The sequence below is a fragment of the Patagioenas fasciata genome, chromosome 9 (assembly GCF_037038585.1).
Source record: "Patagioenas fasciata isolate bPatFas1 chromosome 9, bPatFas1.hap1, whole genome shotgun sequence".
Classification (NCBI taxonomy): domain Eukaryota; kingdom Metazoa; phylum Chordata; class Aves; order Columbiformes; family Columbidae; genus Patagioenas; species Patagioenas fasciata.
In genome coordinates, this window is record NC_092528.1 from 18,994,335 (window position 1) to 19,019,921 (window position 25,587).

The 25,587-nt window shown below is 46.0% G+C and overlaps 1 protein-coding gene across 7 annotated transcripts in view; it reads right to left on the reverse strand.

The window, feature by feature from the left end:
- Positions 1–25,587, reverse strand: part of TNIK (TRAF2 and NCK interacting kinase) — a 418,581-nt gene that overhangs the window by 62,257 nt on the left and 330,737 nt on the right. For all 7 annotated transcript variants that reach the window (XM_071812563.1, XM_065844459.2, XM_065844461.2 and 4 more), the window contains 3 exons: positions 13,575–13,631; positions 8,838–8,963; positions 565–675 (listed from right to left, as the gene is read on the reverse strand). In XM_071812563.1, the coding sequence (XP_071668664.1) occupies positions 565–675; positions 8,838–8,963; positions 13,575–13,589 (252 nt within the window). In that variant the 5' untranslated portion in view covers positions 13,590–13,631. The remainder of the gene's footprint in view (positions 1–564; positions 676–8,837; positions 8,964–13,574; positions 13,632–25,587) is intronic.

Consider the following 25,587-nt stretch of genomic DNA (forward strand, 5'->3'; position numbering starts at 1 on the left):
CTCAGTTCATGGAATGATAGATCTTAATGTCAGGCAACCATTACGATCACATCATCTGACCTCAGTTGTGCAAAATGTAAGCAAGTCTCTGCTGAACCTGCCATCTCCCAGTACATGAAACTCTGGCACAGCCCATTTTAAGACATTCCAGCCAAATATTTATCTTGTGGGTATAAAAGCTAGAGCATCCTCATTAAAGCCAGAGACATGTGGATTTAATAAAACATGAGGTGCTTTTTAATCATGAAGATTCTTTCCACCAACCTTATTAGTCCTCACCTTCTGAAAACGTAATTCTAATGTAAACAAATCTTTGGCACTTTCGTTGAAGGAAAAAGAGGGTTAAAAATCAGGGAACTAACTGAGCTAAAGGACATTAAATAGGGCTTATTTATTATGCATCATACCAGTACACGAATCATTCATGCACACTGGCACTGAAGAAGCTCCAGCCCATGGCAGCACGGCAGCCAGGACGCCCACAGAGCTGAAGGCTTTTTGTATACCCTGAGCACCGAGTGCGATGCTCCAGTGCCTGAAACCCACCTCCCTCCACACACGTACCCGTAAAATCTCTCTGCAGATGTAGGCGATCCACTCCTCCTTCAAGGTGTTCCCCTTTGTGTTCTTGATGAGGTCGGTGACGGAGCCTGCGCCGCAGAACTCCATCACCAGCTGCCAAATGCAATAAAACCACAATTACTGCCATGACGCTGACAGCATCCTCTGGGCTGCCTGACCCCAGGCTGGGACCCCAACACCGGCAATGCTGCTGTGGGGACACCAGGACATAATCTTGAACCTACCACATTTAATCCATGTGGGTTTTGTTATAAAAATGAAACAATAAGAGCTTGGAAGGCTTGAAATGGCCTTAATGGTGGAAAAGAGAAACAGGAATCAATCCAGTGCTGAAAATCACCGAAGAAAACTAGAAACCTTGAAATCTCAGACCCCATCCTACTTTATTCTTACGAGAAATATTTAGTATCAACAGCAATACAAGCAAAACTCTACCTCTTGCATATAAGTTCTTAGAGCGTGAAAATGTGAAGGCAACAAGACAGACATTTGAAAACTTCCCACAACCTTAAAAAATGGATATACTTTTCAATATATATATTTTTTTAACCCCAGGAGGTCTTTGCTTTTGACCATCTTTTTGAACAGGAAGACTTTCTCGAGGGCAAGCTTGCCATGCAGCTGCAGCTGGTGTCCTACTGCTTGGGTTGGTTCAAACGAGACTGGGCACCACCACATGTATCACTTACAAAGTTTCCTAATATCAAATACAGAAGTATAGTCATCTAACCCAGGTTCAAACATGATCTTGTCATTGAGCAACTATGAAATAAACCTTATAAAAACAGCATGGGACACGAATCTGCTCCCAGGGACATCATGGATCCCCAGGGTACGCAGGAGCCATCAGGTTGCTCCAGAAAACAAGCACAGCCCACGTACGGAACAAGCCTCCTCCAATCCCTGCAGAATTGTTTCTCTCAGATGTGAAACCATGTTTTCCAATTAAATCAGTTTGCTACTAAAAGATATTCCCTTACAAGTCATGCTTTGCCAGATTTTCCAATGTGCATGTTTAAAGTTTCTTGAAGCTTACATGGCATTTAATGTTCTCCAAGTAAGTGACATCACTTTATTAAAAAGCATGGGCCAAGAGGAAAAGACAAAGAAAGAGCAGAAGGGTTACTTCTAACCAAATTGCCCGAACACAGTGATTTAAAAGCCTATGATAAATAAACAATCATAAAATCAAGAGTACTGATATAAACCTTCAGGTTAAATAAGATACTCGAGCAGACTATACCTTAGTTGGCTTTGACCACACCCCTATCTTCGGTTTTGATATTAAGTTTCTTGTATCTTCCTCAACTGACAGCTGAAATAATAATTTGTATATCCCTATTACCTCAGGAAACTTGCTTCAAGAAATGGATGTGTGTCTGGCCAAAGCCTGCCCTGTGCGAAGGCGAGGGACGATGCTGCAGCGCTTGCAACTGTTCCAACCCAGGAGACCAGGGATCCAGCTCAGCCATGAGTTACTCAGGGAATAATGGAACAAATGGTTTTGAAGTTGCTTTTCCTCTCTTTCTTCCCTTTGGCAGATTGACACGTGGGGAATATCAGTGTCTGCACGTGTTTCTGATCAAATGAATGTTTGAGATACCAGGGCAGCATGCATGGACAGGAAAACCCTGGATAGCTGAGTCAGCCACAAACACTTTCCAACCCCAAAGGCTGCCCTCTCCATGGACATTCATCCACAGGCTCTCACTGGGGTTTGGAGCAGGAGGAAGAGGAAGGGCACGCTATGCTATGTATGGCAATAGCAATGTTTAAAAGAACATGGAAGAAATCCCATTAAAGGTACACACTGAAGCCATTAATTTGCCAGATTATCTTTATGGACACGACAGTTCAACTCAGTTCTCTATCCTATCCCTGATTTTCACAGGGCAAAGATTAAATTTGCACCAGGCAGTGAATAATACGGCCAACTGCTGCTGTTTCCCAAATCTGCAAGTGTGAAATGTCCTGGAGATGAAAGAAAAAAACAGAGAGAAGTAAAGAGAAAGAGAATCCTAAGGGCAGTGCTTCCAACTCAGCTTTTTAAGAGCTGCACTGTCCCATAACATCCATAGGAAATAGCCAGCGTTGGCAGATCTCTGGCAGCACCAGCAGCTCCAGGTCCAGCTGGGCAGGGGCTGGGGGGCTCAGCAGCACACGTGTTGCCAACACTTCCCAAAAGCTCTACCATGAGTTCGCCAAGATACGATGAGCAAGATGACAAGGTTGCCTGAGTATCTCTGTCTGCAATGGAGAGCTGATGGACACCCAATGTGAAAAACCACCATTTCCAGAAGGCGTGGGTGGAACGGGAGGACAGCTGGTAGCTGTGACCCAGAGGCACTGCAACACCCATGCTTTTACAGTTTCCTTTGCTCCTCAGATGGAGGCGTGATACAGAAATCCCAACTACAGCTCCTACAATGCAGCCTCCAAAGAGAGGAAACACAGATGATGGCCAAGGAGTCATACTGATGGCCCAGGTGAGACCTCACCAACAGCACCGCGTGTCCTGCTGGGTCATGGAGCCCAAGAACAATGAACACACAAATGGAGCAGGAACAGGAAGATGAACAGGTCATCTCAGAGGACCTGACGACTTGTTCAGCCAGCCAGGGGATGGATGGCTGTGGAATATGAGTGTATGCTGCCAACAGTATGGACAGGTAAGCACCAGAGAGGGAGAAGAATGCGGTAGATACTGGCATAATATCAATATATCAACACCCTATGGGTATATTCAGGTTAGAACCCAACAAACAACCTTCCAGGAGAAAAGGGAATAAAAGTTTCAGCTGATGTTAGAGTTTAGTATACTCAGGAAAGGCTTCAAAATGGCACTTGTACTAAGATCCTTTCTTACCAGTCCCAAGTCTCTCGGTGAGCACTTTGCCCTGCACACACTTGCATCATTTCCAATCTTGTTAAAGGATGAAGTCATGATGAGGTAAGACAATAAACTTGAAATGCAGATTGAATTTTTATTAACCATAATTAAAATTATCATCAAGACAGGCTAAAGGTAAGATCATCTTTTGAAATTTAATTTGCAAGGCCATTATTGAGGAAGCATTTTTAAATACAGTTCATTTAGCATTTACTTAGCTCTTCATATCAGAACAACAGCAAACTTCATAAGCAAGGCAAATTCAGAAGCAGCAGCTGTAAATCTCTGTGTCCTGCTGTCTCACAATTTTTTTGTTTAAAGAGCCTTTGCAGCTTTTAACTCAACCACCACCTTTGCCAGTTTGGGAAGGGCCAGGAACGCCTCTGTTCCCAGTGCCCCTGTACATTAGCTGGAAGGGCTCACACCTGAGCATTCCCAGTACAGAAACCCCAATCCAGCTGATGGTGAACCACTTCAGCTTGTCCACAGGAATCTCCCAAACCCACCCAAATTCTCAAGCCAAATCCTTCCGTGTTCCTATTCCTCACACCACAATTTTACTTCTCTTTTAGAAAAAACGAGCACAGAACAGGCCCAGCCTAAATGCTGCCGAAAATCCTTCTTTCCTGCTGTATGTGTAAACAGAATCCAGGTGCAACACAGTCCTGTCTGCCCAGGACACCCAAGTCTCCCATCCCATCCCATCCCATCCCACCCCACCCCATCCCATCCCATCCCATCGCCCGGCTCCCTTGCAACAGGGTCCTACATCACACACATGGTGGCACCTGGAACCAGTGACAGAGCATTAAAAAAATACAGAGACCTTCACTTGGTGGATCAGCGGAAAAGCTGATGCTCATTTCTGAAAACACAAATAGTTACCAAGTTGGTATTAAGCAGCCACTAAAATATTCTGCAGGAAGATAAGCCCAGGTTTTAATTGCCTGTGTCGGTGCTATCGCAGGACACCCGGGTGGGGGCAGCGGGGCCAGCACTGCTCTGCTCTCCCCTCTCCAACGGCAGCATCGAACTGTGCATGTTCACAAATAAATTCATAAATAAATGACTTGCCTGGCTGTGCCCTGCCTTTCGAGCCAGCCAAGCAATATGTGTCCACTGGGGAGTCGCTGGGCAGCTGTCACCATGGGTCCTGAGCTGAGCAAAAGCTTTGAGTTTAGGCATGGCAGCAAAGGGAGCCGGGCTTGCAGTCTTGCAGTGTTCACAGCACTGACATGGCTTGGAAGAGGAGTGAGAGTGAAATAGCGTTGGTTTACGCAGCCAGACAGCAGCAGAAAGCCTCTCTGCTAACCCCAGGCTGGAGGAGCAGCCCCGCTCCCCCCAGCACCTTCCTGGGACTGCAGGGCTTGAAGGGCCTAGAAATAATTACAGCTCAATGGAAAACAGTCCCCACTCAAATGTCCAATGATTTAATTCATGTGATACAAGGTATCAGCTACTGCCCCAAAATATTCTTCAGTGCCTATAGGCAGATGAAGAACGATCCTGCTCTGAGCTGCAAGGGCACAACTCAGTGCTTCGATGGCTTGTGCTCCATTCTCAGTTGAGCCTCCCTGCCCCTATTTTTGCTCTCCAGATCCCCAGTGAGACCCCGTACACACCCCTCTGCAGTGACTCAATGGGTCCCTATGGCTTGACATGGAGAAAATCACATTGCAACTACACGCTGACGGCCCTGAGCACTGCACGGCTGCAGCGGTGCCATCCTGACTGGTCCTAAATCACCCTAATTCCTTCTTCTTCGAAATTGGCCCAGATTACCCGATGCAGAGGTCACCCCACCGTGCTTGCCATGAGCACATATTTGGCAACCTGCCTATGAGCAATTTTTCCCTTGTCATGACAGATGCAGCTCCAGGTGCAGGCTGGGTTGCCATGGCAGCCATCCATCAGCAGCCAGCGATGGTCCCTGGGGACCACACACCAGGGGGGTGCCGCCCTGGGGGGCTCTGCCCTAGGCTGTCATCAGCCACCTCTCAGTCCCCACACTCTGCAACCCCCCCAAACCTGGTGCCACTCTCCATACATGGCTGGGCTTCTCCGCTAACGGCTTCAGTGGATGGCAAGGGCAGATGACAAATGTCCAGCACTGTGGCATCCCTATTGCACCACAGATCTATACAGGGTGTTAATGTATGGGAATGAAGCAGAGCGCTTGCAGCTTCCAGCAGCTGTCTGGACAGGTGATTTATTGGGGAGGGGGTGCTTTGGGATCAGGTCACCTCCCCCATCAAGTTCACACTTCCTAATGAATGTCCCATCTCCCACTGCCAGAAAAACCACAAAATATCTCAGAACAACCCCCCCCACCCGGTTACATGCAGCCTGGTAGCCCATGGTTTGGATCTGAGATATGCAAGGGGAATTTAATGAGTTTAACTCCAAAGCAGCAGTTAACTGATAAACTGGGTCTGTACCATCCCCTGGGTCACCTTCCCAATTTCTGCAGCCCACCCTCTCTTTGTGCCCTTGCACCACAGGCTCCCTGGGGCAGGATCCCCATTGTCTGGGTTAGAGATGGGCACAATCCCTCCCAAAGGACCATGGCACTCCCAGAAAGTAACACTTTATCCAACATAGGAATAATTTTTTTCTCTTCTTTTTTTTTAATGTTCCATAAAGGTTGTCCCTATGACTTTTATTTCCTTTTTTTCCTTAATATATTTGATTTGTGATGCACATCTCCGTTTCACCTACTAAAATATGCAGCTCTTTAATTTCAGAAAAACTTGCTTGTTTAGCCAGCTCATCTTTCAGGGCGAGTGGCTGCTACCGAATGGAGCAGCAGCACCGAAAGACCTGCTCATCACGGCGGCAGAAGCAATGACAATACTTCATGTCAGAAGCCTGCCACGTTTCCAAGAGATCTTAATCTCCACTGAAAGAGCTCCCTGTTTTTTATTTCCGTATCAGCCTCCTGAATGTCGATAAAAAGAATTACTTGGGCATTATCAGAAACCGTTTTATTTCAACAAAGGGCCAATGAAAAATAAACAAGTCTTTATCTGCATGGAAAGACTGATAGAGTTCACGCTAGTCTTAATTCAATCAGATCCTGAAACAACAGCTATTTAACACAGCAACACCAGCACACCTCTCCTCTGCAGTCACGGAGCTTTCCCATTAATATCTTCACCAGCCCCGGAACTGGGCAAAAACCCTCACACCCCAGCACCATCCAGTGCCAGAAAAGCAGCTTTTGCAACATAAGAAAAGCCCCAAAATTGAGAGGAGAGGTAGCTGTTCTGAAAGGAAATTCAGATTATCTAATCTGCCTTTGCCAGGGGGCAAGGGGGCAAGAGAGCTGAGTGATGAACATCACCTCCCCTGCCACGGCTGGGGGACCCGCCAGGGAAAACCCAGGTTCTCCTCCTGACTTGGGCCATCTGAGGGTGATACAGCATGTGCAGCATCCTCTGTGGTTTGATGATGATGGGAACTGATGAAAGAGCCTCTCTTAATATAATGAGTTTTCTACTGAGCCTTTCTTTATGGATGTTTGGGCTTCTCTGTGTGGGCAAATCATATAAAAAACCATCATTTTTCTACACTTGTATATGCCAAGAGCTTTTTGCACTGGAGACGGGAGGACAAAAAGGAAACTAAACCCTTCTTCCCTGGTCAGACTGTGCTAAGCCCAGACCAAGCAGCATAAGGGAACTGGGCTGATCCAGCTCCGGGAGGGCTTCTCCCCCATTCAGTTATTTTGCACACAGTTGGTGGGGTGTTTTCATCCCCAGGCACTTCAGCAGCACAAAGGGAAATGTTGTGGGTTGGTTTCCTATTTTCCTTAAAAAAAAAAACCAACCAACCAAACCAAAACCCACAACAAAAAAACTCAACAAAAAATATATTATAAAGCAGCTAAAGCCAAACGGAATTTCACAGGATGAAAAGGCGTTTCTTAGCTTGACAGCTTTCTCCTTGCTGAAACCCAAGCCAGCTGCAAAGAACATGTTTTTTCCAAGTTCCCACCAAAAATAACCCCAACACCCAAGTAGGAAAAGCCTCTGGAGTCCAAGCCCCCAAGTTTTCCTAATAATTCAGTGTACCACAAAGTCTCGAGCAGCAAAGCAGCGTGGAAGCCCATCAGCTCAATTTTTGTCCCGGGGGAATGTCCCCCTGGTTCCCACAGCCCCCCGATGCTCTGGCATGTGGACACAGGTGCAAACAGCTGAAGGCACTGAACCTGTTGCTAAAATACAGCCTAGATTATACAGAAACTAAAGAAAAGAGTGTTGTGCTGCTCTTCAGCACCTCCACAGCCTCCCAGATGAACCATGGGTATTTGTTACCCCTGAAAAATGAGACTCTACCTATCTTGTTCAGTACAGAAACACTTTGGAAACCAGCCACGGATAACCCAAAACTGGATTTACAAGACTATGAGGAAATAAATGCTTTTTAGACTATAGGACAACATCCAGGTCATCACATTTGAGGTAACACAAAGGTAACCTTCCCTTCAACACTGCCCTAAGGACCAGCTGAGTGTCAAACCGCTGGTCAGACACCCATAGGTGCTGCAGGCTGCTGCTCCGCAGGCCCAGAGCTCAGCTCAGAATACAGCACACTAACTTGTATACATTTTTCATCCCCCTTAGGACAGCGCCCAGAGCCCCAGCCTGTGGTCACTGCTGCCCTGCCCAGCCCCCACGAGCACCCACAGGGAGGCGGGCTGCGATGCTCCGTCTGCCTCCAGAGACAAACAGCAGATTTAAACTCTGTCCTCCACGGTCTGGGAATATCGAATTAACAGCCAAGAAGTCACTGACAAGGGAAGCAGCGGGAGGAGGCGGGTGGGGATTTATGGGAAGGCAAAGCAGCCTGCAGCCCTTCAGCAACATGAGGTATCTTCACTGCAATGGCTGAGCAGACACAGATCTTCCTGCCCGCCCATTGCCATCCTCCTCCTCTTCATTTGCCTGCACTGGATCTGTGAAATGTTAAAGAAGCAGCTCCAAAGGCTGGCAGGAATCACGAGCGCCCAGCATCCCCTGCCCAGCCTCCATCTTCCCAGCAATGCTCCCAGCTCCCTCCAACCATTCTTTTTTGGTGCATTTATTTTCATAGGACGGTATAATTTGCAATTGAATATTATAACAAAGATGTAGTTAATGACAATTCAGAAAAAAAATGGTTTATCATCAGTCTCCAAAGATTTTTAGGGCAAAATAGAGAGGCATTTTGCAGTGCAGAAAAAGCCTTTACAAAGCCAAAACTTAAAATAAGACAGATGCAAAATATAGCTTTTTGTGCAATACAGGTGGTGGTAAGAGGACAAAGCAAGAGTAAATAATTTGTATCAAACACCAGTTATTTTAAAGAAAAGAAAGCAACTTACCCAGAGCTGATCATCCATTCCGGGTGGGTTCTTTTTAATAAAAGCACCATAATATGTAGCAATATTTCGGTGGTGAGAATACTTCTTCAGCATGTTAATTTCTTGTTTGATCTCTTCCTCTTCATCCTGGGATGAAGCGAAAAGAAAAAAACAAAACAAAACAAAACAGGGGTACTAAGAGACTGCACTTCACAGGCTCTCATTTCTCTTTGTATGTGGGTGAACTTCCAAGCTCCCCATTGCTGACTGACCTTGCCTAAGTTGCCTTGCGCCAATTTTTACAGCCACTTTTTGCAATATGGAACTGATACAGGAGCCCTGGGAGCCTGCAGCCTGGACTAACTAAAAGGAAACCAACTAAAGGGCTAAACTAAAAAGTTAAGATGAGCAGAACTGGAGAAAACACACACTTTGCCACAGTGCCCATTGCATTTCTGAACCCTGAACCAGAGAGATCTTCAGGTGGTGCAGAAATCATGTGGTTTCCATACGATCCTGCAACAATCTCATCAATGTTTATAAATATCTGAAGGGTGGATGTCAAGAGGATGGATCAGACTCCTTTCAGTAGTGCCCAATGACAGGATGAGGGGCAATGGGCACAAACTGAAGCACAGGAGGTTCCATCCAAACATGAGGAGAAACTTCTTTAATTTGAGGGTGCCAGAGCCCTGGAACAGGCTGCCCAGAGAGGCTGTGGAGTCTCCTTCTCTGGGGACATTCCAGAACCGCCTGGACACATTCCTGTGCGACCTGCTCTGGTGAACCTGCTTTAACAGGTGGGTTGGATTGGATGATCTCCAGAGGTCCCTTCCAACCCCAACCAGCCTGTGATTCTGTGATCTGCAGGGCAGGAGCAAAGCAAAGTCTGGCCAGGACTTAAGCCCTCCCATGGAGATGTGCTCTCTATCCAGAGGTGCACCACTGCCAGGCTTTGGCATCAGAGTCAGATTACATGTTTTCGGTTGTTTAGACATTCCTCCATCTTTTTAAACTAATTCCTTTAATAATCCATATAATAGTTTACATCAATTTTGCATTGCTCTGAAGCTTAACAATACTTGTATTACTGCAGTAACTCATCTGCACACCCTCCTAGACCCATCAAAAGCCCAGGAAGACGGTTTTCTAGAAACCGCTGCATGGCAGAAGCACTCTAACACTGTGCATCCCAGCCATCTGACACTCTGCTCCTATCTGTTCCCAGGGGCAGAACCAGCAGAAGACATCTGGGGACACCAGGTGTTTTTGGTGGCCTGGTGGAACCACACAGGGACCAGGCCGATGCTGCTTGGCCATAAACCCTCTTTCAGACTCACTCAGTCCTGGTGACAAGCACCATTCTCATCAGCTGTCACAGCCCCTCTCCATCCTGTCTGCAAAGCTGAGGCAGACGAGGCAGGAGAACTACACTGATACCTGTTTTGATGTCCTATCTCTTTGCTTTCACAACCATCAAACATGCCCTGGTTTTATTTTAAGCTGACCGAATTCCAGCTCACTGTAATTCCACAGGTTGTAGAGCAGCAGTTAGTGCTTTGATGTTGCTGAGCTTTATTATAAAAGTACCAGAAGGGCTATTATCTCTTTATTCTTCTTTATTAGCTTTGTGTCCCTCACCTGCTTCATCCTGACTTCAGTTTTACAAACGGGCAAAAGAAAAGACACTCCTTGAAGAGTGATGCTCCCTGACCAGGTATCACCAACACAGACAGAAACACAGCTTTTTTTCCCAAACCACCATGGAAAGTGACTTATTGACTACAGTCTTCCAGAGAGAATTCAGGGAAGAACAGTGAAGATTAGGGCAGGAGGAGAAAATAAAAGCACCTGACTCTCTGGGAAAAAAGGAGAGGAGCCACAGGGACACTTGGTCTAAGGTTTTATCTTGATTCCCTCTACAGGTTGAAGTATCCAGCAACAAAACCCATAGACCAGGTTTTGCTGCCAGGTTTTACCTCCATTGATCAATCCTATCACATCCATCACTACAAGTGGGGCACGCAGCAGGACCAGCCCCTGGAAAATGAACCCAAACCAATCAGAGATAGCAGCTGCCCAAGCTGATCAAGTGCTGTAATTTGAGAGCCTCTATGCTGCAGTCTTCCCTAATACCTTATTAGCAAGAGCGTAGATGAGTTAAACAAAGCATTGTCCTCAGGAGTCTTTGGTGGTTTAGTGTAAGGCATGAGATGAGATGCTAGCTGGGAGCTCACTTAAAACATGGGGGCTTTACATTCCAAAAACTTCCTCCATGAAACTGCAGATCATAGAATCACAGAATAGTTTGGGTTGGAAGGGACCTTCAAAGCTCATCTAGTCCAACACTCCTGCCATGAGCAGGGACATCTTCACCCAGATCAGGTTGCTCAGAGCCCCATCCAGCCTGGCCTGGGATGTCTCCAGGGATGGGGCATCCACCACCTCTCTGGCAACCTGGGCCAGTACTTTACTACCCTCATCGTAAAAAATGTCTTGCTTATGTCTATGGTTGGGATGACCACACTAGTTCTGTGTTCTGCAGGCTTCTGAAAGACACACTGTCATCAGTGACATCCTGGAAAAACAGGTGGAAGAGAAAATGAAGCAGTGGTAGCACTGAAATCCGTGTGTGTCAGGAGATGGTGAAGGACTGGAGTGGACACGGGTTTTCACCAGCAGCCTTTGCACTGAGCCTGGACCAGTTGCCAAACGTGGCTGTAGACACGATTCAGGGACCAGCTTTAGAAATGACTCCAGAAGCGACTCCCAGGACCACTCCTGCTGTGGCTGGAAGACATGGCTCTAGATCTGACTTCAGCATCAACAGCTACGAAGCACAGTTCCCCACCATTTCACAAGTTTGCTCTGTCTCGGCTGTGGTCACCACCCATCCAGCCCAAGCCTTGTCCTGCTTGTGGAGGAGCCTTCTGTTGGTGACTACCGGCTGGTGGCATCTCTTCAGAAGACATAGAGGTGTCACCTCTGTGCCTCAGCTGATTCTGCTTCCTCCTACCTATCTATACCTACTTCTCCAGTCACGCAATACTGGGGTCATCAGAGGCTGAGACGCCACCTCATGGGGTATTCAGTGGGGCAGAAGAAGTAGAACAGATCAGAAGTCCAGATAGGGCTTTTTCAGAGGACCACCTTTAAAAGTTTGTACATCATATATTAAAACAGAAATAGCTGACATGTTTTAATATGACTAAAATCAGCTTAAGGGGAAAATAATTAAATATCCAAACAACACATCCCATGTCAAATATCTGATTTACTACCTTAGATGTTCAGAGATGTGAGATCCTGCTTTGGAAGGTAAAGGTCTAGATCAGGTACATCAACTTAAAGACATTCCTGAAAATATTAGTTACTGGGCAGGATCACATTTGGGTACTTTTCTCCAACATCTTTGCTTGGAAGTGATGATGTTTTAAAACAATTGAACTAAGTGTGGACTCAAATTTAAGCCCCTGTTTGGCCTCAAAGTAATATTCTGATTTCTCAGCTTAATTTTTTTGTAACCTCAGACTTCATCCCATGGGAATTTTACTGCTATTTATGTTTTGTTTGGTGGGTCTGCCCATTCCCTTAGAGCCTGCTTCCCACGAGAACTAGATAAATGGCAGTTGTAGATACTGCAAATAAACAGAATAAAATCTCATTCACATTTACAGACTTATTCCCATGCATCATTTCACCTGTTAGCACAGAAAAGAAACTCAATGAAGGTTCTGTAGATATTAATACCCACCACAATATCTAAAGTATTTCAAAACATACTCCCGTGGCCAGCTGAACGCTTTCAGAGAGTCAACTCTGTGTGTGCTGAACTCCTGAAAGCTGATTGATAGCATTAATTCAAAAAAATAAGGTGGGTAGACTGGGACTGAGTCCCAAATTTTGAAATGTGTTATTCCATTAAAAGAAGAAAAAAAAAAAAAAAAAAAAGAGAAAAAGGATCAAAAAACCACAACAAAGCAAACAAAAAAACCCACAACAAAACACATTCTTACTCCCAAACCTGACATTGTTTATATAGGCAGGAACTTTGGGAAGCATAATAGTACACTTAAAAAAAGAAAATTCAAGAAAAAGTACTTTAATATCTCTCTCTTAAATGCATCTGTTTAGGTTTTTAGGGATCATAGCAATTCCACTCTTTTTGTGTGTGTGTGTGTGCACTGGGAAATGGTGAAACCATTCTTTCCCCTAAATCCTGCTTCTTATTTAATAACTTATGAATTCTTGGTTCTCTTAGTCTGATATAAGTTTCAAAAGAGCCATGTTTCTGAGACCAGCGTGGTGCATTTTTTCCCTCTTTATCAGTAGGATGCACAGGAATAATTTAACTTGCCTAGTAAAGCTACTCATAACAATACCTGCACACAGTTTTGGTGAACAAAAGCTTTTTGGTGAAAAATACGGATCTGGAGAACCTGAAATGTGTTATGAATACAGGATCCTGTTGCTACAATTTTCTTCAGATTTTACTACTGCATTCAAAAGAATCAGTGCTGGAACTGGATGCTGCTTTGTTTCAGCATAAAATTACTTAATCTCCAAAACTCTTCCAGATTTTTTTTTTTTCACATATTTATTAAGAACCTCTTAATGGCACATTTCACATTAAGACAAAGGGGATTTGCTTCCCAGGAACACGAGCCTTCCACCAACCCCCACACATTGTTATCACCCTCCATCCCCTTTCCCCTCTTATCTGTCATTTAAGGATGCAGGAGGAGGAGGATTTGTTACCCCGGTGACGTCCATAACCTTAATAGCAGCAAGCTGTCCCGTTTTAACATGACGACCCTGCAAAAGAAAAGGGAGAAGTTTGTTTGTTTTGCTGGGTGGAAAGGTTTTCCTCCCAGGGAACAATATCCTTCAACAATTTCCTCGCCTTGGCAGCATCCGTGCATTTTTTTCCTGTTTCAAGAGCATCTTCACAGCAGCCATGATGGGAAAGCAATTCCCTCCCCTTCCTCATGCCATTACAATTAATTAGTGAAGGGCCTTCCATGCTGTATTTTCCTGGCAAACAAGTGCTGGAAATATCCTTTAATGCTCAGCCATGCAAAAAAACAGCTTGAGGCTTCTCCTGAGCACAGAGCATGACTTGACTGGAAATGGTCTGCTGGAGCTGGAATGATGGAAATGGGCTGGCCAGGGTCCCCATACAGCACTGACTTTGTCCCCTTCTTTCCCAGTCCCAGCTCTCATGGACCTGGGGACACCCAAGGGACTCCAAGTCTGTAGGGCACCATTATACACTCTGTCCACTAATGTATTCATTGTGCAAAAGCCTCGGCTAGCAGGATAGAGAGGTTTTTAAAATCAGAATTGCTTTTTGGTTATGGAAGCGACCCCATCTCCAGAGCTGGCACAAACAGTGAGCGTGTCTGGAGGAGACGCTTGAGGGGCAGCAAGGAAACAGAAGGCCCTTGACACATACGGCCTCCTTGGTTTTCAGCAACTGAAAAATTAGCAAATCACTGCAATAAACTGCTTGTTGCACAGTGCTCAACTGTATTAATCCTAATGGAAGAATGCCCGGAAGCGGCGGAGAAAACTATAAATGAGACCAAATTGTTGATGGGGTCTTAAAACCAACACAACAGCTATCAAGCAACTTAATTCCAGCCTTTCCTCCTCTCCCAAGAAATGTGTCAACCAACATCGGATCAACATTGCTCATACCAAATCATTCCACACCACTCTATTTGAGGACACACACTCTGTTTACAAATGGGGCAGTGAGAGGAAAAGATGTTTCTTTTCCATGAAAACCAGCCGATGCTGATCCTGGCAGGAGAGCTGGGAGGCAGAGGGAAGCATCCCAGTTTCCCATTCACTTCTTACTGCTGGAGCAGCCCAAAGCCCCATCGCAGGAGATACAGCGTGGAGGACACACAGCAAGTGGCAGCTCCTGCCCTGCAGCAGTGATAATTAACGCACCAAGGACACCGCGAGGAGCAGAGGTTCCAAGCTGCAGCATGGCACAAATAGGGAAAAATAGTTTTTCCTAAATTGCAGGCTCCTCTGTCCCCCCACCAGCATACTTGTTGATGAGTTGGGGTTTGTGCCCAGGTTTCCCAGCCTTTCTGCAACCTGGAGATGGGTTTTTCACACCATCTCACCTCCAGCAAGAAACCCAAATTACCAGACACAGGGACCCTTCCCCAGCCCTTCAGGTTTCCAGGCACAGCATCAGGGAGCAAACCCACATGCCAGCTGTGGAGCAAGGCAGCACCATCCTCTCCAAATTTATGACTTCACCAGGAAGCCAATTCACCCACCAGGGTTCCTTGCTCGTTTATTAACACAATTTCTATGTCCTGAGTAACTGCGTGTTCTAACGACAGAAAAAGGGCTTTATTTTTAAATGTGCAACATAATAATGAAGTGCAGCCCAGCAGCACTGGGCTGAAGCTGAAGCATCCCCTGGATGCAGGTGTTGGGAAGGAGGGATGCATTGCTACATTTAAACAGCAAAACCAAATCCTCCTCTTCCTAAATTCATCCTTGTTTGCTTGACCAGGAAGCCCCCACACACTGACTCTTTAATTAAAGCCAGAACATCAGCAGGGAATGCACCTGGACACAGCCACAGCACACTGCATCTTCATGAAACGGAGGAGGGAGACAAGGCATTTCAAGCCATGTATCTGCTAGCTGCAACCGCCTTCATTTGACACATCACCACCTCATTTTGTACTTTAAGGAAATGTCCCAGCATTGTCGCCATGGAGCGCTGCTGCCTGTTCCCAATAGTGGCCAAGAGAAAAAGGAGCCCCCCATATCCACCCCATCCTTCTCCCAGGGATCTGCCACTGCCCCGTGCACCTCCCAAGTATTTACGGGTGAAGGTGAGATCTTACTATTGTGTAAACATTTACCAAAACAAAATAAACCATTGTGAAATGTTAATGTAAGTCATGAGGGACACTTAGTCATGCAAAAATCAGGTGAAATAGAACCACTAAGTATTTAGCCTTGGAACTTCAGAACAAAGACATGCTTTTTGTACAGTTTGTTTGCAGCGATGGACTGTTGAGTTTCATCCCAGCAGATTTCCACCTCTGTCCAGCGAAACACAGTGTTTCCTCACCAGTTAACTGTCTCTATTAATTCAACATATCTAGCATGTTCTGCATTGATACTTGCAGTGAAACCATCAACTATAGCTTAGGAAAAACAGTTTATTTTCACCTTCCTGCAGGCATTCTTGGCTTTACAATACAGATACAGACAGGTTGGAGAGAGAACTGAAAGCGATAGACACAATACAAGAATAAAATCAGCATCTGGCCTGTACTCATTAAAAGATGTCACAGCAGCAATAAGCCCTTTTGATGGCATTAGCCACCTCCTGCACGCTGGCCATGCAGAAGCGCCCATGTCCCCACAGCCTTTCCAAAGCATCCAGCTGGACCAGGCAGCAGAGCCATTTCTGTCAAAGCCAAGGCAAGCTGAAATTGTTAATTAATGTGTGGTAAGCACTAAATTCTCCAGTGTGAACCTTGCACTGCTGTTACAAAGCTACAAATGGGGATTGGGGTAGCAAGACCAAGAAAAGCACCAGAAATACTGCAATATGTTTTTACCTCCTGCATGTCCTCCACCCACCAAAACTTGTTGGCTTTCTCCTTTAAACCATCACTGGTGCAGAGGCCTCCAATACAAAATCACCTAAGGACTGAGCCCAGTTCCTGCTCCTGGGTCACCCGTGTTCCCCCAACAGCAAAGACATGGGTCAAAACAGGTAAGAACACAGGTGCCTACACAGCATTTTAACAGAAATTCTTTGCTTTTTTCAGAATTCCTCCTTTTTTGGTGCACCCTGGGGATGCTGGAGAGGGTACACCTGCCTAGAGGCAAAGCCTTCAGGAGGATGAGACCCTTCCAGGGTAAGGTGTCACTTGTGAGCTTTCAGATCACACCACCAGCACAATCATTTTTGGTAACAGGAGCAAAGGAAGACGGAGGGGAGCAGCAACCATTGCTCTCCATGCCCTTCTTGCCTCCTGCCTGCATATTAATCTAAGCCAATAGCCCTTGGTCACCTGTCTGCCTGCAGAAGAGGAGCTGATCTGCTCTTTAGCAATCTGTAACATTTTGTCTTCTTGACTTCTTTGTCTCTTGGCATTGTTGGGGATTTTTCTGCTTGTCAGTGGTGGGTGAGCTGCTTCCAGCTGCTTATACATAAGAGCGAGAGATGGAAGAGGACCAGCATCCTCCCAAAGCCCAAACTGCCATGACGTCCCATCATCAGCCCCATCCTGCCACAGGGCTCAAATTCCTGCATAGCATCACCTTTGCATTAGACATAAATAGGGGTTTATCCACCTTTCCCTTCCGCTCATACAGGGCGGCAATTGAACCCCCAAAAAATTCACAGAGAGGAAGGAGAAGGGATTTCCAGGAGGCACTTTCATCACCCCATGTTGGCTGTTCACAGTTAAGCACCGCAAGGTTTGAAGGACCACTGCCAGCATCACCTGGGGTATGGCTCCCAGGGCTCTCAAATACACAAATATCCTCCAACATCTCCCTGCTCCTTTCCCCAAACCAGGTTTTGTACTTGGCAACATGATGTCCTGGCTGAACTGCTCAGTCTGCTTTCATCTTCATAAATATGGCACTGTTACAGACACTGTGATGGCTTTGATGGCGTAAAACAAATAGGAGGAAATCGGAGCTACTAAAGCGTTTTTGCCCTCTCCAGATTTGCTGTCAAGGTTCACTTGGGTATAAACCCACATCTCAGCCTCAAGATTATTCAAGCGTGAACTTCAAAGCTGCCACAGTTTTTAATTAAACATCCATCTGAGCACAAATTCATGCTCCTAATTACTCTCGAAATGTTATATCAGCTATCACTAACTTGATAATGTCAAGTATTAAGACTAATTTCTGCAAATGAAGCAGGCACCACAAGTTTTTTCTTCAAAGGCTGTGGTCCTCACACTCCATAAAACGTAATGGACTGACACACAATGGGAACATTGGTAAATGCTGTTAAGCATCAGTTGATGTATTCAGGCATTATATTTACTAAATAAATAAAACCTGGCCTCAACATCAGCCTTTGTACACAGAAGCGGCATACCCTGGCCCAAAATTCAAATCTGTATTTTAACGACAGAAAGAAGATTATTGATGGTTGCTTTTTAAAATTTTGCTTGCACAAGAATGGATTTCACATTTAAGCAAAAAACCCAGAAATGTATACCACCACATTTACTTAACTTCTGCCATCTGCTCCTATTCGTTCAACAAAATACAAGACCCGCCACCTGCTGCAAGCAGTGGGACACAACCATGATTGTCACTCTCTTGAGAAAGGCAGAGCATCATCTCTTAAACCTCCCATCCATGGCACCAGCCTTCAAACCCCATGCAGACCTAATCCCCATAGCAGGCATTCAATGGAGTCACCCTATTGTAGCTCTGGTACTTCAAAGAAAAAAACTTGGAATGTAGCCATTTTGCAGTCCGCTCTTATTCATGTAACATTTAAATTTTAAAGAAGTGGGATTTGGGTGCCTCTGCAAGGCATTGCAGAAATTCCGATGTGGACAGGTTTGCTGGGGCCAGACCACAACACCATTCCCCACCTCTGAGAAAGTAGAACCCAACGAACTCCCCATTTCACACAGAAATCTCAACAGACTGAGACAAATAACAAAAGCTCTCATAAAAGTCCAAATATTATCACTGTGGCAGGACAGAAACCTCTCAACTAATTTTCTTCCATTACATTTTTGTTGCTGCTAAAATCCCAAGCTGACGCCAGCAAGCCAACAACTGTCCTTTCTACTGGTCAACTCCTGCCTCTGAGCTGTGTTGTCAGACAGCACGTCCTCAAGACCACCAGCTCCAGCATCCACATACTCTTCCTACAACATGAACAGCATGGGATATCAGATCTTTCGCCAGGTGAGAAATCATTAGTTCATTTTTCTATGTTAACATACCATTTGTGATACGTGATAGCTATGAGAAACTCTTTGTCAAGCCCTACTTGTGCAGACACACTGTCACGGTGTTCACTGGTGAACCTCATCTCCTCTGGACTCTGTCTCTGCATCCCAGGCCTTCTGCAGCAGAGCTCTCCCTGGATGGGCCAGAACTTCTCAGAAGTCCAGGTCCTGCTGGTTCCTTGTTTCCCTCTAGTTCAAAGCAATTCAGGGACTCAGTCCAAGACTTTTAGCATGAAGGTGCTTTAGCAAGAATGCACCAAAAATTGCATCTATTTTTTCCTGTGAGAAGAAACTTTACCGTCCACCAGGAGCTGTGCATCCAAACTGTCATCCTGCAGTAAATTAGACCATTTTATAGCACCCAGCGTGACTCGTTCTTGGCTTTTATGGAGTATAGGCACATTTACATACTTCCTTTCCCATTGAAAACAATCCTGAGGGTGTAAAAAAAAAACCTCTCTAATTAGTTTAAGGTGCTAAAATACTTACTGATGGAAAAACAGGCTTATCCTAGGATGAAAATTCAGCAAACTCCAAAACAACTTGTTTTAATAAATGATGTACTCTAGCTTTGCAGCTGGTTTACACATCTCTTCAAATATATCTGAAATAAATCCATGTCTCTCAGAAGGTAATTAAAATATCAGATACTCCAAATATCATGTCAGCACAAAAAAGTGAACCACATAACAGGACGTGAAAAATGTTTATTTTAACAGAGAGTAAAATACCTGTTTGATTAAACCACAGCCATCATGGGCCAAACGTTAATGTTCCTGCCTGCGCTTAACCACAGCTACTGGCAGGGGGATTTCACACCACTGGGGACTCAGGACAACCCCACAGATTGGGGACCAGGTCCTCACCCTGGCCAGGACTCAGCCCTATCCTGCTGCCTTTCAGCCAAACATTGCAGAAAACCTCTGCCCTTTCCAGTAGGAGCATGTGCTGCTCTTTTTGAGAGAAACAGCATGATCACAATGGCAATGTGTTTCCCTCTAATGGCATACATTTCCACCTCCCCATCACTTCTAGGGTTCACAAACAGCTTTGCAAGAGCTTCAGAGTGACCTCGCTGCCCCAACGCACTAAAGGACACGACTGACTTAAGGTAGTTCCTTCCCACCTGGGGCAAACTCAGCCTGCTTATGGGGCTACCTAAAATATCCTCTGTTCCCCCCGGCTCCAACACACTCTCTGCAAATGGCATCCTCCTCCATAAAACAGCAACACTTTTGACACCAGAAATGGAAAATCTATGAAAAAAAGACAAAAAGATGCATCTAATACTCAACACCTCATTTGCTGGTCAGGTGATGTTTCCAGAGTTGCTCCTCTGTGCTCCTGAGCTCTTCTGCAAAAAGCTGGTTCCCCACTCACATACAGCTCTTTTCTTTTGGCCAACCAACTGCCACCCCTTGGGCTGCTTTTGGAGAGTAGAAGACCTTTGTTGAGCAGGGCGAGCACAAATTTTACTCATAGTTGATCCTCTCTCACATCTGTGTCATCTTTTCCAGTATTTTCAAAAATAAAATCCTGGAAAACTTTCAAAAACCTCAAAGATAAACAAAAATCAAGTGGATTTTTTTTTTTTGTTCTCCTCAGCTGGGCATTTTAATTAATATTTCAGTTTGGATTGAACAACCAGAGCTTCTCCTTGCAAAGGCATAAATCCTCTCCCAGCACAGACGTCTCTAATTGCACAGGGCCAAGCTAATGCTCTGTGTTGACCGAACAAAGCCGACCTTTGGACTGTAGCATTTCTAATCCTCTGTATCAATCCAAGCTCTGATCGGGGCCATGCGGCTGGAAGAGCTGCAATTCCGTTACTGTAGCTCCACAATAGGTCTGATGTTAAGTAAAGAAGGCAGGATTATTAGATTAACGAGCAAAATTGTTAAATTAGCATATTATTCATCTCCAGAAATAACATGTACTATACCACATAGGTGAGCCAGATTATAACAATATATTCCCTTATATATAAGGGAAATGCATCCCTTATACCAATGTTTGCACTTAGGCCATCCCCCATCTCTTGTAGTTCAAAGGTAGCTGGAAACACCAACCTCCTCCAGTTCAGGAAGAACTGAGAGGTTTCCCTCTTCCATGGATAATACTGCTGGCATAAGGGGTCCTAAAACAGCATCAGAGATCCTAAATCCTTCCAGAAGTTTCTGTAGACAGTTCCTCTAGATGTGGCTTGCATCCCTTGTAATTCCCACGCAGGGAAAACCATGGTTTAGGAAGTGCTTCACCCCCCTCCGTGGCATTGTCCCCACCTACCCCAGCAAACTGGCAATGGGGGTTGTGGATCTGCTTCATGCTCACACAAAGGACTGTGCACAGATTTTGTCCACAAGTGTTTGGAGCTGTAGATTTTGACAAGGCGTGTTTCACGGTCACAGGGAACCTCGCAGCAGACCCAGTTTCACAATGTTTCTGGGTCTGGCAGGGCTTTCCGAGGACACAGGAACCAACAGCACTCTCCTAAAGGGAGGTCAAAGCCTCCATGAGAGGATGCTTGGGCTGTAAGATGAGTGGACCAAGTCTAACAGCAGACAGCAAATACACTGCAAGTGCACTGAAGGAGCAGCCTACGGAAACCTGAGACAACAAAGGACTACGGAAAGATGTTTCTGACAAAGAGTAATGAATTTAAAAAAAAAAAAAGAAAGAAGGACAAACAGTGATTTAGGAAAATATTCCCAGAGCTGGTCCCACAAGGAAGGCAGCAGGATTCAAAGGAGCACCAGTGGTATGGAGTAGCTCAGGGATGCCAACGGTCAGAGCTGGACCCTTGCAACTTCCCCAGGCCCTCCGTGGGCTTTGCTCTCTACTCCGGCACCCCCAGCCCCGGCAGACCCAGCACTGAGCTCTGCCCGGGCAGCAGCCCCCTCACCTCCGGGGCCCTGGGGCTGCTCCTTCCCCTCCCTTTGGCTCTGGCTCCTCTGCAAGTGCACATTTTTGCAGCTAAAAGGCGACAGTACAGCCTGTTCCCAATAACATTAGTTCATGACAGTTATTACCACCCTTTAACACCCCCACGGTGCTTCTGTTTCACATCACTGCCTATTCAACACTGCAGCATTCATAACTAAAATTAAACCTCAGTTTCGGAGACCCACAAGACCCTTTCACACAGGCCATGTCTCCAATAGCAGCAGCAGGTTGCTCCTTCGAGCGAGAATCACTGAGCCGTGGAGGGAACAGCAGGACAAACGTGTGTTGGGATCACCTGGTCCTCTGAAGGAAGACACTTGGCTCTCATGGGTGTCCCAAGAATGACACAGCCTCCTCCAGTGGGCCAGGCTATCCCTCTGGCTGAGACCTTCCTCCAGACCCTTGCTGTTTGACATGTAGCAGGGGACCACCTCAAACCTGGCCAGTTCCAGACTGCAGCAGGGAGCTTTTGCATCTGCAAACGCCAGGCAGAACTCAGTTTCCATGTGCTTTTGCTGTAACCAACCCAGTTTCACACACGGCCAATCACTTCTTCTTGGTCCCAGGGCACCTTAGCTTTACCATGGCCACAACCACACTGGTTTTGACATTCAAACCCAAACTCCAGGATAAGCCTACCAGCTCCCATCACAGGTGAAGCTGGCTCTGTGCTGGATACTGGAACATCCAGGAACACCGGATACTGGACATCCCAGGGCACGATGGAGTTCTCTCAAGCCTGTCCCTGTAATTACTGGGGCTGCTCATGATCTCAGACCTTCTGCTGGGATAAGGGTGAGCTGCTGTGTCCAGAGCTCAGGGCACCAGCAGGTTTCCACCACACAATGTGCTTTGGCAGGGCTGCTGCTGCTTCTTCTGTATTTGTAGAAAAAATGCTCTCTTCAAAATAGATTGCTGCTAACATTCTCCCTGCTGCAGGGCAGACAGGGCTTGATACCTGCAAATAACCTGCTGCTGCCCCTCATGGCAATTCATCCCAGAACACCGGGCAGATGTAGGTGCCCCTCAGTCTCCTCAGGATTTTTCTACCCCACTTATCTGTGCTCCACATTAACCAGCTGCATTTCAACACATGAATTTTCACCTGTTCTTTAATCCATGTCCGGAATCAGTAACTATCTTGCAAACCACAGCTGAGTTAAAAAAATGGCCCTTGTGGAAAAACCACTACACATGCTGATGGAAATGTGGTTTCTTGAAACACCTCTTCAGTGCCATCTGCTTGACTTCGGCTCCAGTTTCATAGTAGCAAGATCCAATTCTGGAGGTGGCATGTAAAGTGCAAAGTGGTTGTACAACCAGCAAAGAATGAGGAGAACCACCTCCCATGAACCCGAGTGCTCAGCATCCCCTCGGCAGCGGGGACGGATGGCACTGGTGGCAGGAGACGGCTGCACCAGAGCCAAGCAACACGGATATACACATTATCTAAAGCAGATTCAGTTATATACATATACAAATGTATGTGGAGTTTTTTTTCCCCCTGTGTAAGGAAAACCAAGTATGAAGGAAAGCCCAAATCTCTCCTCAGTGATTTCCTGACCATTTAATCCAGGAAATATAACTCTATGGCTGTTTATGGTTTTCCAGGAAGGTCTTCCATTGCATTTCACTGAATTGCCAGTGCCAATAAACAACTGTGTCCATGTGAATTACCCAAGCTGACTGAGCAGCCCAGCCTGCTTTCCCAGCCCAAGTTCTTCCCATTCCCCGTTTCTCCATATAACTGCAGGGCAGTACTTCTTTCACCTCAGCTCACAGCACGGTATAGTTGCATATGCTGGTCCCCATCCCCACAACAGCCCTGTGTTTCTCTGCAGACATCATGACCCAGGATGAGCTCTCGGGGTCCCATCTTGGATCTCCCCAGATCCGATAACAAGACGCTTCAGCAGTGGTTATAAAGGCAGACAAATGAGGTTCTCGCCTCCTTCACCCTCACCTGCCTCATGTCTCAGCTTGTAGAAAGGAGCCTGAACACAAACCCACCGGATTCTTCTGTGTACCAACCCCAACGCCCCAAATCCAAGAGAAATTTGGTCTGAACTTCTGAGGTCCAGTTCCATTGTTGGCAATGGCTGAACCTGCACAGCAGGAGCCAGGACACCTGTCTGGTACTTCAAATCAGTTTCTAAGCAAGCCATCCTTACAATCTTTCCACTGTCTCAGTCCTTAAGTCCCTCCAGTCCTGCTAACACTTGGATCAGTTCAGGTCTAACCACCTTGATTCCTGACCACGTGTCAAGGCTGAAAGGCACTGGAGCCAATTTGTACCTGCAGGCTTCATACATTCATCACTCGTAAGCAAGACTCCAAGTCCCCATCTCAGAGTGGTAGAACTAAGAAGAGCATGCCGATAACGGTACCAACATTTCATGGGGCTTCGGATAAAATGCCACAGCTGCTAAAAGCTTTCCTGTATAACTCTTGGGGTGACTCAGGTCTAGTGCTACGGAGGGCTAAGCCAAATGACTTCGTAACTCAAGATATTGCAGATCCTGTGTTTCACATTTTCATCCTTGTCAGCTCAAATATCCATTTTAGACCTCACAGACTTGAAAGCAGATGGGCATCACACTCTCTTTTATCCAGAGTTGCCTCCAGGGTTTTTGTCTGCCCTGAGCAGCCTTGACAACTTACTCTCCATCCCATCCTACTTCAAGTCACTTACTGTTCGTAGTCAATAAACATTTTGCAGTGTCTATGTTCTACTGATTTAAAAGACCCAGCCATGCCTAGAGCAATACCATGTGATATACATACTAATTTGGCTGTACAGAGCTGCATCAGGACCTTCACGTTGTCTGCTGCTTTACACAAGTCAGGTATAGGGTAGCAAAATTTTAGAACCGCTTATTGGAAAAGGGAGCCAAAGAAATGGCATGCAGACTCTTTATCCTTATATTTGCTTGATATATGTCACATATTCACTCACTGCTTTGTCTGGGATAAAGATGGGATTTCTGTCTCTGCTGCCAAACAGCCCCACTGTGACTCACCTTCTAAGCCAGCCTTGCAGGTTCGGATCAACAGAGCTGATCAGCAGATTAAACTGCGTTGTTTTTATAGCTTCTCACTTTCCAAGCCTCCACTCTCAAGGAGGAATTTTCTATCCTTATACTGGCTAGGCAAAGCTTTTCTGTTAAGAAATAAGATGGCCTTTCCCTGCCTTCCCTGCCAGACCTGCACATGGACCTCGCCACGCTGCCCTGGCTCAGCAGAGGACCCTCCTCTCAGAACACCCAGTGCTCAGAGGTCCTTATTTCTCTGGAAAATTGAGGAACTGGGGTGTGAGGGATCCTCTAGGAAAGAAGGGAGCCCTAAAAGACCCCACGAAACAAAACATACACCCCCCCCAGCCCTGTACACAGTCCCCATCCATCCTCGCAGCAGGCAGCACAGCTGAGGGAGAGGTTTTATCTGGAGATTTGGAGGAGAGGAGGAGGGCTTGGGATTAGCGAAGGAAGGAAGGTCAAACCAGTACTAGGGATTGCACAGGAACAATATGGTTCAGGAACAAGTGGGTAGAGGCCAGAAAGGACCGAGTGTCCCTGCTACCTTCAGCACTCAGGGACACAAGGGACCAGCCCAGCACCAGCAGAGCACATCACTATTTGGTAATTAAGGGACATCAGCCACTGCCTGACCTGGTTATCGTCGCGGGAGGGCTACCTAGCCATTAAGGGTCCTATTTACACAGAAATAACACGTACAGACACAAATTGATGCTGTACAGTTTAAAGGAACCGTCTGAAGGCTACAGATTTTACCCACTGTTATTTGCCAAGTAAAACAAAGCAGACAAAAAAGCTCTCAAAGCA